The sequence below is a fragment of the Pituophis catenifer genome, unplaced genomic scaffold (genome assembly GCF_029215685.1).
Source record: "Pituophis catenifer annectens isolate HBS135680 unplaced genomic scaffold, rPitCat1.0.hap2 SCAF_2, whole genome shotgun sequence".
Classification (NCBI taxonomy): Eukaryota; Metazoa; Chordata; class Lepidosauria; order Squamata; family Colubridae; genus Pituophis; species Pituophis catenifer.
The window spans coordinates 220315201-220333519 of NW_027256882.1; the positions used below are offsets into that span (position 1 = coordinate 220315201).

The 18319-nt window shown below is 37.4% G+C and overlaps 1 protein-coding gene across 5 annotated transcripts in view; it reads left to right on the forward strand.

Moving 5' to 3' along the window:
- Nucleotides 1-18319, forward strand: part of NFIB (nuclear factor I B) — a 223769-nt gene that overhangs the window by 132321 nt on the left and 73129 nt on the right. For all 5 annotated transcript variants that reach the window (XM_070938595.1, XM_070938596.1, XM_070938598.1 and 2 more), the window contains exon 3: nucleotides 8640-8693. In XM_070938595.1, coding sequence (XP_070794696.1) covers nucleotides 8640-8693 — 54 coding nt within the window. The remainder of the gene's footprint in view (nucleotides 1-8639; nucleotides 8694-18319) is intronic.

An 18319-nucleotide genomic window follows, 5' to 3' on the forward strand; every position in this document is an offset into this window, starting at 1 on the left:
GTTTAAATGAAGCATCAGAATATTTGTGTGTGTATGTAAAATATGTAGACAATACAATATAGGAGATAATATATTAAATTAAGAGAAAACGATAATAAAATTACCACAATATGGAGCCCTAGAATTACAATGAGACCAATGTTATAATTCGGTATCTAAGAAAGTTAACCATCTAACTGCTTCTGGTGTGGCTGAGATGAGATCAACCCAGGTGCCTTGAAATTTTCTGAGGGGACATTCTTGAACTGTATGTTTTATAGTTTGTTCTGGTATACCACATTCGCATTATGGGCTGTCAGCCATTGTCCACTTAAAGAGCTTTGCCTTAGTTCTGGCATGGCCTGTACTAATTCTATTCAGGTGGCTCCATATTTTTTGAGGCAGCTGCATTCCTGCAAGGAGTTTTGTTGGATTTGTGTGATTTGTTTGGTTATTGTTATTAAAAGTTGCCCATCTTAATCACCATTCTTCATCTAGCTTGTAAGACTGTGGTATGTTATTCCAAATTGGTTTCTTAGACTGAAGCCTGGTGAGAGATAGAAAGTCTAATATTTTATGTATTGGAAGAGATGTAGGAGTCGAAGGCATGTTTATTATATTCCACTCTCAGATTGTCTGTTGTAGTCACCTGAGATCAGGAGGGGCAATGTTAGAAAGAACATGGAGCCATGAGAGAAGTGTGGATTTAAGGGTTCCAGATATTATTCTCATTATGTCATTAAGGTGAACATCAATCTCGTTGGTATGACAACTTCTTCCCCATACACATGTGCAGTATTTGGCATCAGAGCGTACTAAAGATTGTGCCACTATAAACTATGTTTTGGCTTGTGTTTCCAAGTCTGTTCCTGCAATTTTCCTAATCAAGTTGTTCCTAGTTTTCAATTTTTGTCCAAATACTTCAAAGTGTTTTCCAAATGTAAGGGATCGGTCAAGGGTTATTCTGAGATATTTTGGACAGTAGTTGTGTTTTATCCTCTACTTCTAACCTTTTTCCCCCCTGTATGATTGCTTAGATGGAAGGTGCATACTTTGGTTTTATTTGGGTTAAGGCATAGCTTCCTCTTCTCATAATATTGGCTTAGTTAACAATTTAAATCTTGGTAACTGCATAAAAAAGGCAAATTGCAAAATCCATTTTGTTAAAACTCTAGAATTTTTGAGCATCAGTAAAGCAAACAAGATAGACAACAGATTATAGTATTTATTGTGTTGGTAGAAAAGTAATATAAATAGCTAGTTGCCAGTGTAGAAAAAGATAAAAATACTATTTCTCAATTCTGTACCAGAGAAATTTCACACAGTTTTCCAGTAGTATAGACTTCAGGGGTGGATTCTACTTACCTTTATTACCGGTTTGCAACAGGCAGCACGCGTGTGCGTGCTCTTCTGCAGATGTGCAGAAGCTTCTGGGCATACACAGAAGTGTTCTGATGACGTCAGGGTTGGTGCGCGGAACCTCCCTCCGGTTTTACTACCGGTTCTATAGAACCGGTCCAAACCGGGGACAACTGATAGACTTGTGTGTGATTTTAATGGCATTAAAAACATGATTAACATAAAATGGTATGTTAAAAATACAGCAAATTTTAGTCAAAGTAGAGATGAAGGATATGGTTCTAAATAGTGTCTATGAGGTCCACAGAGGTATAGTCTCAACTCATCTTTTTTTTGCATTGGCCCTTCAAAACTGCTGTGAAAAGAACATTGAAATGTGGTAAAAGTAGTGCTCTTCAGAATTTGGAAACAATGTTTTCCCCAAAATAAGACATCCCCTGATAATAAACCCAGTCGGGCTTTTGAGCACATGGCAATAAGGCCAAGTGCTTATTTCAGGGTTCAAAAAAATATAAGACAGGGTCTTATTTTTGGGGATACACGGTATCTGGTGTAAATATCTCACTGGTTTATAAAAGGGATTTGACTGCACAGAAAACTATTCTTATGTGGACAGATTGGTCCTGTTCGGCTGTCAGGTCTTTGATTGTTGTTGTTGTTGTTGCAAAGTCATGTCCAACCCTTTGCGATCTCATGGACAATGTTCCTCCAGGCCTTCCTGTCCTCTACCATCCTCTGGAGTCCATTTAAGCTCACACCTACTGCTTCAGTGACTTTCATCCAGCCACCGCGTTCTCTGCTGTCCCCTTCTTCTTTTGCCCTCAGTCTTTCCCAGGATTAGGCACTTCTCCAGTGAATCCTTCCTTCTCATTAGGTGGCCAAAGTACTGAGGTTTGAGCATTTTGTATGACATCATTTTGGTATGTGCTGCATTTGGGGAAGCTGTGGAAAACTATGCCCCAATAGTTAAAAAATTTAACTTGTTCGTACTCCAGCCATATTTCCTCCAGGCATGTCATTTAGGTGTCTTTGCAAAGACCAGGTTCTCAGTTTTATTGGTTGCTTTCAGTAATTCCTCAGAGCAATAATTGGCTAGAGCATTAAGAGCTCATTTAAGTGCAAAAACCGTTTGTGACAGGACTTCTGTGTCATCTGCATGCAACAGAGTTGCAATATGTGTGTGTTTGCTAGTTTTGGGGGATGAGGAGGTTCCAATTGATTATTCTAGTCATGAGTGAATTTTTGTACAGATTAAACAGCAGGGAAGATAAAATATATCCCTCCCTCATGAAAGTTGGAATATCATTTGTGTGGTGGCCTTGCATACTGCATCGAAACTTGATTCTGGAATTCTTATAAAGATTATGCATACACAACAGTAATCTTCTGTTAATGGCAGTGTTCATACGCTTAGTGCTCTATGGACTAGACTCGGAACTAGACTGGAGATGGACCTAAAATCAATAAATGCAGTATAATATTGAGCTTATTTTAAACGTGTAGTTTTGGGCCAGGTATTGAAGTATCAAGTCCACCAATAGAATGTCCAGTCCTGAAACCTACTAGCTCATTTAGAGTATGGGTATCCAAACCTTTGGCTTGCCTGTATTGTATTGAATGAAGAGGAATTGTCTTGGGCTGCATATAAAGTATATATTACAGTTAATGTATATAAATAACAAATTTCCTTTATGATTTCTTCCCCCCCCCCTTTTTTTTTTTCTTTACAATCTTATGGGGCTGCAATACTAGCTGTTCAAGGCCGCATGTAACCCATGACCATGGATTGGACATGCCTGTTCTAGATCAATCCAGTCAACTAATTTTTTGTATAAGTGACTAACATAGAGCTTACTTTTTACACAAAAGGCATATAATTAGCAAGAAGGTATCTGGTGCTGTTTTATAAATGGATAATATGAAAGCTAGCCCAGTCTTCTGGGGTTCGTGCAATTTGTTCGATATAAGTAAACAGGGAAGTAAGAAATGGGGTCCACGGTTCTAAATTATGTGTAATATTTCAGGGTAATAAAAGCCACCACAAATCTACCTCGTCCTGCTCCAAGAGCTGCTGTGAGAAAGACTTATACCCACTTATCAACAAGCTTTTAGCTTGCCATGTTTCTTGAAGTCAGAATATATCAAATTCAGCAACATATAATTTATGAAAATGAAGTCTTTGGATTTAACAATCCACCCTGCAATATCCTATAAAAGAATTATTAGGATTTAGACGTATATATCTATCGATATGAGCGGCCGTTAGTGGCCATGTAAGAGGTAGATCCTCAAGAATGTGAGAACATAAATTTGGAACATACTGTTTGGTATTTATATGGTGTTTGGAGAAATGGATATATTTTGGATATGATAAAACATATATTAATAACAGAAGAGGCAATTCCAAGAAGAGCATGAGACCAAAAGCCAGGTTTCTGTCTCTTGAATGGTTGCTAATTCTTCTAATTTGGTAGCTTCATCTTTAGCATCTCAATTTAGCCCCCATAGGAGGGATGCAATTGGAGAATTCCACTATGGTATGGCATTCGTGTTAAAAGCTTGCCTGGATCCGATGAAGGCCAGAAATGAGCTTCACCACCCACCCTACCCCTCAAAGTCTGTGTACATTTAGATGTAGCATTTGATCAAGCTGCAGACTATCAGGGACTGGATTAGATATTAAAGGTCCTCCATCGGTGGTCTGTGGCTATAGCAGCATTAAAAATTTGCTGATTGAATTTACTGACCTGGTCCTGAGTGCATGGTTGGACTTAATGATTTCACTGTAGAGTGTATTGCCCCCAATGTTTCTCTTAATTCATCCAATTTCTATATGGGATCTGTTTACCCTGAATCTGGCAATGCATTGTGTAGTCCTTGACTTATGACCACAGTTGAGACCAGAATTTGAGTCACTAAATGATGCTGTCATTAAGCAAGTCATCATATGTCAAGACCTAATTTTATGACCATTTTTATCATGGTCGTTAAGCAAATCACACAGTCATTAAACAACTTCAGCTTCCCCAGTTGACTTTGCTTATATGAAGCTGGATAGGAAGGTTGCAAATTGTGATCACATGCCTGTGAGATGCTGCAACCATCATAAATGTGAGATGATGGCCAAGCACCTGAGTTGCAATCATGTGAACGTTGGAATGTTGTAAAAATTGTAATTTCAAAGATGAATCATAAGTCACTTTTGAACAGTTGTTCAACTAATGATTGTAAATCAAGAACTGTGACTTACAACCTCAGCACATTCTCTAGCTAACTTGAGTTTGTTGGTTAAAGCTTTTCTTAAGTCATTGCTGATGAAACAGTCCTGAGGTTACCTAGATTCAAATTTTTACACTTAGATTTTGAAAGTCGTGACACAGTTTTGAGAAAACTGTTCCAAAAGCAGGTTAGATTTCTCTAAACAGAAGACATGTACTGGGAATATTGAGAAGATGCTCAGGAAGAGCTTCATTTTGTAAAGCAAAATGATGGAAGCCATTTGATGTGTAGTAAATTTATCAAGAGCTTCCATAGTGGAGCAGTTTACTCAAGGACAGAATAATTGCCCTTTGAAGTCTCATTGCCTTCTGTTCACTCCATAGTTGGAAATATGTGGAGATATCTGATTGGTCTGCAAATAATAATTGCACTTATTTCATCTCTGCCTTTTCTCTGTTTGAGGGTTAAGTCCTCCACAGTGCTTTTTTTTTCCTAGTAGATTCAGGAGTGGAATAGCTCTAAATGCTCTGTTAGCTGTCCCTTGCTTGTTGGTGTGAGAAGCAGGATTCTTTAACAGCTTCTTCTGTTTTATTTGGTGATTCTCAGTGTACCTTTATAAAGTAGTTCCTTTGTTACTACTTATTTTTCACTAAAGACAAATTGGAAGATCAAGATAACCATTTGTGTTGTGAGCTGGCTTTGTCTAGTTTTGAAGTCTGCTAGATTCTTCCTTTTCAAGTTCATATACAACCCATATAAGCAATGCAATTGCTCAACAAACATCAAGTAGCCTGGGTAATATCCCTCTATCAGAATGAGACGAAGCCTTGGAGTCTCCATTTCTATCTGTAGATAGAAAGAGTTAGGTCATGTTGATCTGAAGAGTAAGTAGGGTCATAGTTACTTGCTAAAGTTGTAAAGTTGTCCATTTTCTGCTGCTTCCAAGGCTTGGGTGGAGTTTGTTATTCAGTGTACACACGGTCTCTTCTTTCTTTTTCTCATTCTTGCATCCTGTTTTGTATCAACCACCTCTCCCCCTCCCCACGTACATTCTGCTCTCTCCCTCCCCTCTTTTAGTCATAATCTCTATTTTTATGGTTTTATGTATGTATTTTTCTGGTTTTATTGCTTTTAATGTTGTAAACCATCCAGAGTTGCCTCACAGTGAGATGGGCAGCAAACAAACAAACTACCGTATTTTTTGGAGTATAATATGCCCCTTCCCCCCAAAAGAGGGTGAAAATCTGGGTGCATCTTATACTCTATTTGTAGTCCCACCCAGCCTCCCAAACGGAGATTTCAGAGGCTGAAAGAAACCTCTGAAAGAAGCTTCAGAAAAAAAGCCTTTTTTTTCTGAAGCTCTGTTTCGGAGGCTTTCAGAGGCAGAAAAAAAAGTTTTTTCTGAAACAGTTTCAGAAATTTCAGAGGCAGAAAAAAAAGCAAGGCACAGAGCTCACAACCAATAAACCTGTTGCTAAAATTCACCTCTGAAAACAGCTGATTGGGGGTATTCCGGGAAGATCCACCCACCAATCAGCTTTTTTCTTATTTTCCTTCCTAAAAACTAAGATGCGTTTTATACTCCAGTGCGTCTTATACTCCGAAAAATACAGTAATTAATTAATTAAATATCCTTGCCACTTACATTAGAAAGTTGGAAAAAATTCCAGCAGTCCCTAGCTGGTTCTGAAGGCTTCCCATTTGCTTCTTTATTCCTTTCATGTTCTCAGGAGCTTCAATCTTCTTAGCACTTCTTTACATTTTAACTGGATCATGATGTATCCTTCTGCAAGCAATTCTGCTAAGCATCTTTGTCAAGAAATCTCCCCCACTGCTTTACTGGAGATCTGGCTCTCTATAAATACCTCCCCTCTGCGGAATCATATAAGAAGGATGTCAAGTTTATTGAGCCATTTTCTGTAATTTTACAATTTAGTCCCATGACCTTTCTCTTGTAGTTTTCAATCACACTGGAAATACATCCAATCTTAGGAGACCATTTCTTCTTGGAGAATAGAACATTGCATCCTTCTCCTTCCCATTTTATATACAGCTCCTCTGTCTCCTTCCCATTTGATGGCGGAGAAGGCAAATATATTTTGGACTTTTTATGCCAGTGGGGCAGACTGGAATATTTGATTCATTGCGAAGCTATTCACAAATTGTCAAATGAGAGATAGAGGTGACATTTGTTCATTATGAATGCTTTGACAGTTCTAATTGCAATAGCTTTCTACATCCAGGTTACATGACTGGCTGCACAATCAGGCTCAATATTGCTGGATTGGAAAGCCCAAGGGAGATACATGTATACATTTCATCCTAGTGATAGAGATTGGCCAACTGAAGATGAGTGGGTTGGTTGCAGAATGGTGATGGTTCTTGAAGAAGTAGAAGAGATGGAAACACACTCCTCTTCTTCTTGATGTCCTGTGTATTCCACTGATGAAGAAAGGGCAGAAGCATGATGTCTGGAAAATTATTTTCCCTTTTTAGTGGCCCAATCTGAGTTTTTACACCTTCTATTCATGAGAGTTGATTCTGTGTTTTGATAAAAGTAGTAAAAAAAATAGTGATCACTTTTAGCGACTCTACTTGCCATGATCTTTCCATTGCTATACTTGTAGCAATTACTGTTATCTTGCGTTAGATTCAATATGGATGATAAATTAAGATGGTCTCCATTATGAAAATTTCCAGTCTCACAACTCTGGCCAAAGTACAGGTGATAGAGCCTGAATTTGCTCTCTAATGTCAGTTGTCATAACAAGAAGGCAAAAATGGATTTACATCCTAGTATTGATGTACCTTAATTAATTTGTACATATTTGCTGATTTAATATAAAGTATGCTAAAATCAGATATACTTAAAACATTGCATATAATAGGTATTAAGATTCAAAAATTTGGATTCAACTTCCCATTGCAGAAATTAAAGGCTTTAATATATCTGTATATTGTGTTAGACAGAATAGATGGAATCGAAAACTATAGAAATAATTATAATTCATGCTTAAATTAACTATCAAATCTAAAATACTTGATATTCTTAAAAATCATGTTGCTGCTATAGAAAGCATTACAGATATCTGTGGTTAATGACCATGGTTCAGCTAATAATAGTGCTGAAAAAAATGGTAATTACAACTGCTCCTTGAAATTATGGCTGCTGCAGTGCCCCCACAATAACATTATCAAAATTTGGGCTCTTAGTAGCCTGCCCACATTTACGACTGCAGTGTGTGCTTCAGCTTCCCCTGCATACCTACCACCCCAACATTTCTGACTTTTTGGTCACCCTATATTCTGCCGCCTACCTATGCTGCACCCCACCACACCCCCTCCACTGCTGACAAAACACACCCGGCCGAAGCAACTGCTAATCTTTTCACAAGGCCCTCATGAAGCCTTAACATAGCATCTTGCTATAGTAAAAACTTAACAGTTCATGCCTTTGAAGCATCAAATTTCATATAAACTTTATTAATATTAAGTAGTTAACTTTCTATCAAATTATACTTAACTATATTATTTTAGACCCCTTTTATGATTCCATTATAATATATATTCATATTATATCTGTATCCGATGATGCCGACTTGGGACTAAGCTCAATAAATCTATTTATGGACAGATAACATTTTACTGGGAGAGGCTTGGACATTATTGTATATATTTCCTGTGGATCTTGAAAAGATTGTTCCTTTAAAGTGTAGTTTATTTATTTAACCAATGTTTACAGCTCTTGAGCCTTATGGGGGTTTCTAAATGTGTGCCTGTTATAGATTGTGTTTATTTAACCATTTTTATAGCTCATCATTTTGGGAATGATACTTTTTCCATTCTTCGGTTGCAATACTTTGTTTCCAGTTGTGTATTTTAGGAAATATAGGCCAAGTATGCATAACGATTAAGCAACATTTTCATAAGGGGTACCAATCTATTCTTGCTCCTCATTCTTCAATAATAACAGTGAATTTTTTAAAATTACATTTTACAAACTGATTCATTCAAAACAGTATAAGCTTTGTGACAAGCTAAAAACAAATAATACATATTTCTTCATATTTTTTGTTTGGTAGATTCTGGACAATCAGGAAGTCCAAGCCACAATGATCCTGCCAAGAATCCACCAGGTAAAAATGAATTTTTTATGCATGTTGTTTGAGAGCAGATTGTGTTATTCATAAATACTTTGTTTTCATAACACATTTATCTGTGGCAAACTTAAATACGATTGCACCTAATCTTGTCATGATATGGTAAACCAAAAACTAAAAGTAAGCACAGCAGCTGCTTTCACATACCATGCTAGGCCAAAATATAGTTAGCTACTATAGTTGATCCAATGGATCATGTAATCTCCAACAGTATATGTAATTGATTAGCACTGTGTAGTGGGATTAGGTTAAACCTTGGAGCCTTGGTAGTACAGTGGTTTAAAGCACCCTGTTATTAACACAGCTGCCTGCAATTACTGCAGGTTCGAATCTTACCAGGCTCAAGGTTGACTCAGCCTTCCATCCTTTCTAAGGTAGGTTAAATGAGGACCCAGTTTGTGGGGGCAATAAGCTGACTTTGTATAAATATACAAAAGTATGAAGGCTATTGCTTAACGCATTGTAAGTGCCCTAAGTCTCCGGAGAAGGGCGGCATATAAATCAAATTTAAAAAACAAACAAACAATAGATTTATTAATTTTTATGAAATGGAAATAAGGAGCTGACTCAATTGTTTTTATAATATTAACAAATAATCATTTAATGACTGTTAAAAGTTATGGCAGTACTGAAAAACTGGATGTATGACAAGTCCCTGAAGTTCCAGCCATTGCAACACCTCCGTGGTCACATGATTGCAATTCAGGCACATAGATGCCCAGCTCATTATAATGTTGTAGGAAGCTATGATCACCATTTTTGGGATTACTTGCTAGTTTTCCAAAGTCAATAGGGAAGCCATCAGGTAAATTTGTAAGTCGGTCCCATGCATCCATTTCCCCTTGTCCATGCTCAGCCTCCCAGGGCCTCACCAACCCCCCCCCCCCCGCCCGTATCTCCATACTCCTTACTTAGGACTTCCACCATTTCCTGCATTGCAACCTGCATGTTTTAGGAATATGATAGAAACCAGGACTGCCGCGATTGCTGTTGCTAAGTGAAATAGTCACATGATGTCATACTTTACAATTGCATTGAGTTAACAATGGTAATCCCAGTCCCAATTGCTTTCGTAACCTGAGGACTACATATATAAAGATTTTATGAATATTAGATTTCTAGAAAAGGAAGTTTGTATTCTACCTTAGACTTTATATTCTATTTTTCTATTTGAGGCATTAACAATTTGATAACGTAGAGCAGTGTTTCCCAAACTTTTGACATATGTGTACCCCTTCTATAATTTTCGTAACGCTGAGTACCCCTCATAAAAAACATGTGCTTTATTTTATGTATTTTTAAAAAATAATCAAAATCAGTGGAACTTACTAAAGCACAATAACAGGCGCCCGGAACTAACTATTAAAGAAGTAAGTTGTCTCTGTAACGAAGTGCAGTATATTCATGCCGTGTCACGCCTCACAAGACTGTCTAACCGTTAGATAACACTGCAATTCTCCGGCGTTTAAACAGCTCCGCGGCTCAACGTCAACTGTTAATGTTCCCGCAGTTTAAAAATGGCCGAACCTGAGCTGCGCGAAGGATGCACAGAAGTTTCCGCCATAATGAGTTGCGATACGATGTACGATGGCCCCAGTTCCCGTGTAAAAACTGTGATACGTGCCTATTTCTTTCCTTGTTTTGTGGGCGCAGCTAAGCACGGTGCAGTGGATATTCCCACATGATCCCCACCAAACTCCGGTGCAACGCGTACCCCCACCAAACTCTTCCCGTACCCCTGGGGGTACGCGTACCACACTTTGGGAAACACTGACGTAGAGCAAGGATTAGCAACACTTACATTTGGAATATTGAAAGCTATAATGGACACATTCATAAAATTATTATTACCTGCTTATTTACAGAATAATTGCCATAGTGGCCATAGCCAGTTGCAAAATACAATATTAGTATTACAGATGCTATCCTTCTGCAAATGAATATGTTAAAGCTAGTACGTTGTTTTGCAGCATGCCAAATAAGATAGGTTAGGTAGAACAGATTTCACAGTAGTATCTTAGTGAACACATCTGAGCTATCAACTGCCTATTTAATTGCCCTAAAACTAGTTTCCAGTTTTGATACATCCGTTTCTTGTGAAATATGAAATGCTAAGTTTTGTGTTGCCTTCAGAAGAAATGAATGAATATAAAACCCTGTATGCCCACTGGTCTTATAATGAATCTACAGGACTAATAGTAAATATATTTTTATAGCAATCTTTAATCCGAATCCAGAATGTAAAGAGTCCAGGATGTTGCATGCAAAATTACTAGAGTTTTGGAATGTCATAATTTTTGCAAGTGCTTTGCCAAGAAGGAGGGGGAAAAATCCCTGCAAACTGCAATACTTGGCAAAGCTACTGGCAGTGGAAATCAGTTCCTCTATATTTGGCTAGACTGTTGCATTCTTTAGGGTGTCTGGTAATTTGCCTTCTTAACTAAAGAGGAAAGGCAAGATGTTTTTGCCAAATAAAAAAGCATTAACGACTGTTGCAAAAAAACTATAGTTTATTTTTTGGGGGGAGGGAATGTTAGAAATGCTAATTCAGGCTTCTATAGCAAATTTGACAACTCAATTTATGAACCTTATCATTTGGTTATCATTTACCTTCAACACAATTGACCTAAAATGGGACACTACCTTTAGTTAATTATTTTAAATTAAGATTTAGTAATCTAACTTTACAATACTGAAAACTATACTATAGTCTTAAAATGGTACAGAGTGCTGGATATAAAGTATCAATTTCAGTACATGTAAGATTTCCTTAGCATGAATATGTGGGGTCTGTACAAGCTGCAGACAACGGATATTAGTTCAAATAAGTTGTATACCATAATTTTAATAGGTTCCTATAACTGTAGTAGTGGGGGGGCTCGATGGCTCAGTGGTTAAAGATACTTGTCAGTTGGAAAGCTGACAGCCCGGGTTTGAGATCCGAGCACCGCACAATGGGATGAGTTCCTGTTCCTGACCCAGCTCCTGCCCACCTAGCATTTGAAAGATTGCAAATGCAAGTAGATTAATAAGTAGCACTTCGATGGGAAGATAACACCATTCCATGTGCTGCTAGTCTATAGCAGTGTTGGCCAACCTTTTCGGGACCAAGTGTTGAAACAGGAACGCGTGTGCATGAACATGCCGGAAACCTGAAGAGCAACCACCCGGTGCGCATGTGCGTGCCGGGAAGATAATCTTCCGGTTTCCGGCATGCGCACCAGCCACCTGGTCTTCTGGTTTCTGGTGCGCATGTGCACATGAAGACCAGGTGGCCATTGCACATCGTGCACCGGAAACTGGAATATCATTGCACACAGGGCGGCTGCTCTTCTGGTTTCTGGCGCTCCCGCACGTGTGAAGACCAGCTGGCCAGGGCTGAGAACCCGGAAGAGCAACAGGCAATGGCTCATGTGCCTGGAGAGATAGCTCTTCATGCCACTTCTAGCACATGTGCCATAGGTTTGCCATCACTGGTCTATAGCCATGCTAGCCACATGATCACTTAAAATGTTTTTGGACAAGAAACAGATAAGCACTGCACCCTACAGCTCGATACAACTGGAAAGGGAAATCTTTATCTTTTTTATTACTGTAGTAAAACCAAAAGTGTGAAAAACAATGTATACCTGGTGTTTACGTATGTGTTTTAGGGATGTGAATTCCTAAGATTTTCCTTTAGTTTCTCAACTGGCACAAAAATTATTTTATAGATAATAACTCACAATCACAATTGGGACTGGAATTTCGGTTGCTAAGCAATGTAGTTGATTGCTAAAAATGTTTAGTTAAGCTAAAATAAAAGTAAAATGATATAAGCCATATAAAACCAACATGCACCATAATATATTATACAAGAGCTTGCAGTCCTAAGGGATTATTCAGATTTCTCCATCCATCTCTTAATGGCGTCAGGTTTTGGGGGGCCTCTAATGAACAAGACCAGACCTGGAAAGAAAGGTTTCTTTCCAAAGTTGAAACTTGAGGTCAGAATGATTATCACAAACTGTTCTTTATCTTCATACTTTGGTCAAATCCAATTATTTGTTTTATATTTGAATATATTGTATAAAAATGGAAATCACAGTAAATTTCTGCCTCTTTCTTCTGGCTTTAAACAAACCCTGTTGGAAACCATTTCAGCTGCCAGATCTGCAAAAAAGCACTAGATGTCCATGGGATTTTCTTCTCTACGTTTTGAAGACCGAATCAGTGTTTTTTCCTTTCCGATTACCAACTCTTACTGATGTCCAACAGCAATAGGCTGGTGGAATTGTGATTACTTACACTCCTAATTCTAGTTCTATTAATTCTTAAATTAATAACTTGAAATCATTGAATAAGGAAGAACATGCTAGGAGATAACAAATAAAAGACAATACGATTCACCTCCAAGAAAGAACTGATATGTTTCACAGGATTGAAAATTAGAATGAGATGAATTGCAGTCTAGGACATTGAAAAAAAATCAGCTGATGATTTGGCCAAATCCTGTGTTTTGAGAAATTTTGGAGAATTGATGATGCACCAGTTAACCGGAAGGGAAAAAACACTGATTCTGTCTTCAAAACTTAGAGAAGAAATTTAGAGAAAAAAGATCCGGGAAACTACAAAGCAGTCAGTATAACATTTATACCTTGGATACCCCAGAGCAGATTATAAAGTGATTGGCCAGTAAGCACTTTAGAAACATAATGATGTTTACCAGACATTTACAAGTTAGAAGGAAATCTTGCTTAGACTAATGTTGTTTTGTTTTTTAATTGTATAACTTTTTAAATTGCTACTGGAAATCCTATATATACCTATCTCTTGACTTAAGCAAACTACCCTACGACATGGTGATTAGCAAGCTAATTATATCAGGGCTAGATAGCATGACAACTATGCCACAAGAATCAGTCCCAAATTCTCTACTTTTTGATATTTTCATTCATTCATTATTTGTATGGAGAAGTATAAGGAATCCTACCCATGTTTTTGCAAATGGTATAAAATTGAATAAAATAACTAAAACCTTAGACTGGAGTTTTCAAAGTTGTGTTCCTCAGCATGGTCTTAGTCTTTAGAAAATATATAAGTAGTATTTTTTCCCCTTCCTTGACCAAAGCTCTTGTGGGAGGTGCAAAGGATAGATTTGTTTATTTTTATTTTTCTGACTCTGAGGAATGGGAAGTTTTTCTCTAAAGCCATTGCTAAGAGTAGTGGGTGCAATTGGAATCATCTTTGTCAGAAAAGAAAAGGGAGACCTTTTATCTGAATCAGCTTACAACCAAGTGCTGGTGATTGGGTGACATTAACCTTAAAAGCCTTATACACATGGATAGAAGCACATCTGCCATTTTGTGGGTGTACAAGGTGGAAAACCAAGCTCAAATCACAGAAACAGGAAATTATGGATGAAGATTATCATCTGTATTTTGTTCCTTAAATGCCCTCTTATTTCTATCTTGAATATGGATAAATAATTGAAAAAGTATTTAATAGATGTTTTTCTATGACAAGTGAAAAGTGCATTTTCTGCATGTCTCACAACTAAAACTTTAAATTGGTTTCATGTGAAACTTCCAAATGGTTAAGGCATCTTATCTGTTCGTAATTGACAAAAAGTTAATACTGTACTTCCTACATAGAACATTATGAAATTTCAGATTTCATCTGAAGAAATCTGTAAGAAAACAAGCAAATCAGTTGGGTCTTAAAAGTCAGTGAAATGTAGAATTGAATATATGGCAATATCCTCTCCTCTCCTCTCCTCTCCTCTCCTCTCCTCTCCTCTCCTCTCCTCTCCTCTCCTCTCCTCTCCTCTCCTCTCCTCCCCTCCCCTCCCCTCCCCTCCCCTCCCCTCCTCTCCCTGCAGAAGTAGCCTGCAGTACAGCATTCTAACCACTACACCACCGCATAGAAACCATATTTCTCAAAAAATACTTTCTGAAAACAATGTATTGATAGACAAAATCAGTCATTTCATGGTTTATATTGTGCTGTGTTAAACTGCTTAGTTTTAAAAGTCTTTTAGTCTTAAAAGTGTTTAAAACATGGGTGTCCAAACTTTTGGCTTGCCTGGAACTCCTTCAGTGACGAGGAATTGTATTGGGCTGCATATAAAATATCTAATATAATTAATGTATATAAATTGCATAATAATGTTAATAGTTTATGATCTTGTCGGGCCACATTGCTAGCTGTCCAAGGCCACAATCGGCCTGCAGGCTGCAAGTTTGACATCCCTGAAGCAGGGGTGAAATACTCCCGATCGCCCGATCTGGTAGCGATGGCGCCGGGTGGTTCAGAGAACCGGTAGCAAAAATCCCTGCCCCCCCTCCCCTGCCCAGCTGAGCGATCATCAGAGACTTATTTTTTTCTTTTAAAAGCAATGCTTTTAAAAGTAAAAAAATAAATAAATTGTGTGCCACAGCTGATCACCCCCTCTCACGCACTCTTCTACTTACCGCATGCCTTCTTTTTGGTGTGCAAGTGCACACGCACCTCATTTTTGGTGTGTGGTGCGCAGTGCGCAGGCACAGCCAGCGAACCGGTAGTAAACCGGTTCAGATTTCACCACTGCTCTGAACTGAAGTTTGTAACGTGAGTTTGGGATGATAAAAATCCAGCCATGACCACCTGTTCAAAATACAGATCAACGTTTTCTAAAGTAACATAGAAAACCCGTGTCTTGAGAGTAAAAAACAAAAAAATTAGTATGAGTTCCAGAATGAAAAAATTTCACAAGTTATTTTTAAAGCATTAGCCACAATTAATAAAAGCTAGCATGATCACCTTGATTGTTGTATGTAGGACAAGAAATGGAAGCGCTGTATGATCTGTATATAAACTGTCTATAACTGTATATAAACTATCTGTTTACAAACTGATATTTTTTCCTGAAATGTTTGCAACCTGTGCGGAATTAATTGGCCTTCAATTATTACTACTGAGAACTTGCTACTTTTTATTACATCTTGTAGGGAATTAATAATTCATAAGTAATTAGGAAATTAGGTTCATGGTTCAGTATTGTTCTATTATCTGTACAAGTCAAATAGGGACACAAGATATACTGAACATAATTTATGAATAGTAGAACCGCCTTATATTTAGGATTGCACTCTGTATCAGGTCTAGAGGCTAAGTTGACAAGTGGATGGATAAAGGGATCCTATAGCATGACTTACTATATTATACATTTTGCCAGGTGTTTTTAAAACTTGAAAAAAAAGATCAGATAGCAACAAGGTGGAAAACCCACAAAACATTTCTTATGAAGAGTTGCATGGAAGATTTGAGTCATCAGGGCTCTATGTTTAAAGGCATAATTGGTTTGTGGCCATTTTCTGATAAACCATAACTATCAGCGGTTGTCTAATCACTTTTTGTAAAATTAAAGCATTTTAATGTATGCAATACATTAATATATACCTTTCTATAAGAATGTAAGAAAAGTCTAACCTGATCTAGCCAAAACCCATCTTACTCCAGCATTTGTTTTTCACAATGGCCAACCAGCTACTGCTGGGGTCCTCATGAGCATGAGAAGAGAAAACTTATTTTTTATTATTGTTTTAATTATAACTGAAGGCATGATTACACTATCCTGGAACTAACATTGAAGTTTCAGACTTGTATTCCATAAATCGTTCAACCTCCTTTTAAAACCATCCAAACTAGTGTTAATCACCATGTCTTACAGTAGAGAATTTTCATTAATGTTCCATTGTGTTAAAATGTACTTTCTTAAGTCTGTTCTAAGTCTAACTAAGTCTAACTAATCTCATTAGATAATTCTAGATCCACCACTTTGAGAAAAGGGCAAAATATTTTCTCTATCCTTGTTCCCCTTATGAGTATTATTATACACACTGAACATCTCCCATCTCAAGTATGTAGTATACAGCGCTTCACACAGTATTGCACACCAAATGTGAACATACCACTGCTTTGAATAATGTTGGCAATTTCATCTTTAATCCATTTCTTGATGAACATTAGCATACCGTTTCCCCTTTTCACGCAGTGAGCTTCAGTAGCTATCCATTATGATACCAAGATCTTTTTTCCTGGCCAGTTATAGGAATTCATCAATGTAAATATGATCTTGCCGAGCGACCACCATTTATATTTACTTGAAGCGAATTGTATTTGCTATTTAATTCCATTGAATCTAAAGAGCTTTCTGAAGTTCTTCACAGTCACTTTTAGTTTTCGTCATATTGAATAATTTGCTATCATCCTCAAACTTATCCACCTCAGATTTATCTTCAGTCCAGACCATTTATGAGCAAGATAGAAAAGCCGGTCTTAACAGATCTTGGAAAGATTTTGCATCTTATTTTCTTAATTGGGGGAAAAAAGATTCATATGTATCTACTTTTGTTTTCTGCTTTTTAAACCAGTTAATAATCCATAAAATGTCAAGGCCTCTTATCTAGCACTAATAAATATAATCAAGAATGTTTTTTGAAAGACATTTTTAAAGGCTTTTTGTAAAACCAAATATACATGTTGATAGGATTCATTCCCATATCTCTTGACACTTTAAAAATATTCCAAAAGTTTGGTAAAGCCAGAGTTATTTTTGCAGAATCCATGAATTATCTTATTTCAGCAAGGTTTGATCTTCTGTAAATTAGTTATTTTTATTTAACTACATTTTCCGTTTGCCCTGAATCAATATTAAGTCCAATTTTTCAGAATGAACATTAAACTGATTCTAACAAATACTTTTAGGATCTCCCCTGCACCTTCTTAAAATTGTTGTCACAGTACTCGACTTTTAGTCGTTTACTTTGGACCCAAAGTAAGAGATGTGCCATGGTTTTGCAAAGAATTCAGCAATCTCACATTTGACTTTTTAAAGATCTCTGAGATGGGTGTCCTCAGACTCTACTGTTTTTGTGTTATATAGTTTCTCTTTTCTCCTCAGTTTACTTTATTTCTGATTTACTCCCTGAGAAAATACTTGCCCTGTATTAGTTATTTGATCTATATTTTCTGTGCCAAAGGCAAATGCTAAATATTTGGGTTTTTCTACAATATCTGAATCTTCCTTGAGCATTTCTTTCCCTCTTTCCTATGTAATTTCAGGGTTATAATCCTATTTTGTAGGAATGGGAGAATTTAGAAAAAACAGAATTAGCATTTACCTCAGTGGTGGGCTGCTGCCACTTCGGACCAGTTTAAATGAACCGGTAGTTCCGACGATCAGCTGGCTCCGCCCACCCACCCCGCCCTATTCTGTCCTATATTTCCTTCTTTCTGGCTCAGCTGATTCGCGCAGCACAGCTGATTTCCGCGCCTCTGCTGTTCTACTTACCGGAGCTGCCTTAGGAGGTAAGCAGCTGAGCTTCAAATTGCTGTATTTTGAATGCCGCACACGCGCGAAGTCTCCATGCGCGTACAAAGCACGCACTCACAGAACTGGTTGTTGAACTGGTTGCAGTCTACCACTGATTTACCTCAATATCATAGCAATTCTATGATTGCTTCAGTATTTTTTCAGGGAAATATATGGCAAGCCATTGATTATTTAAATACCTTTAAGTATTTAGAAGAAAATGCATGGACATAGTTTTATTTATATAGTTCAAATGAAAATTGAATAT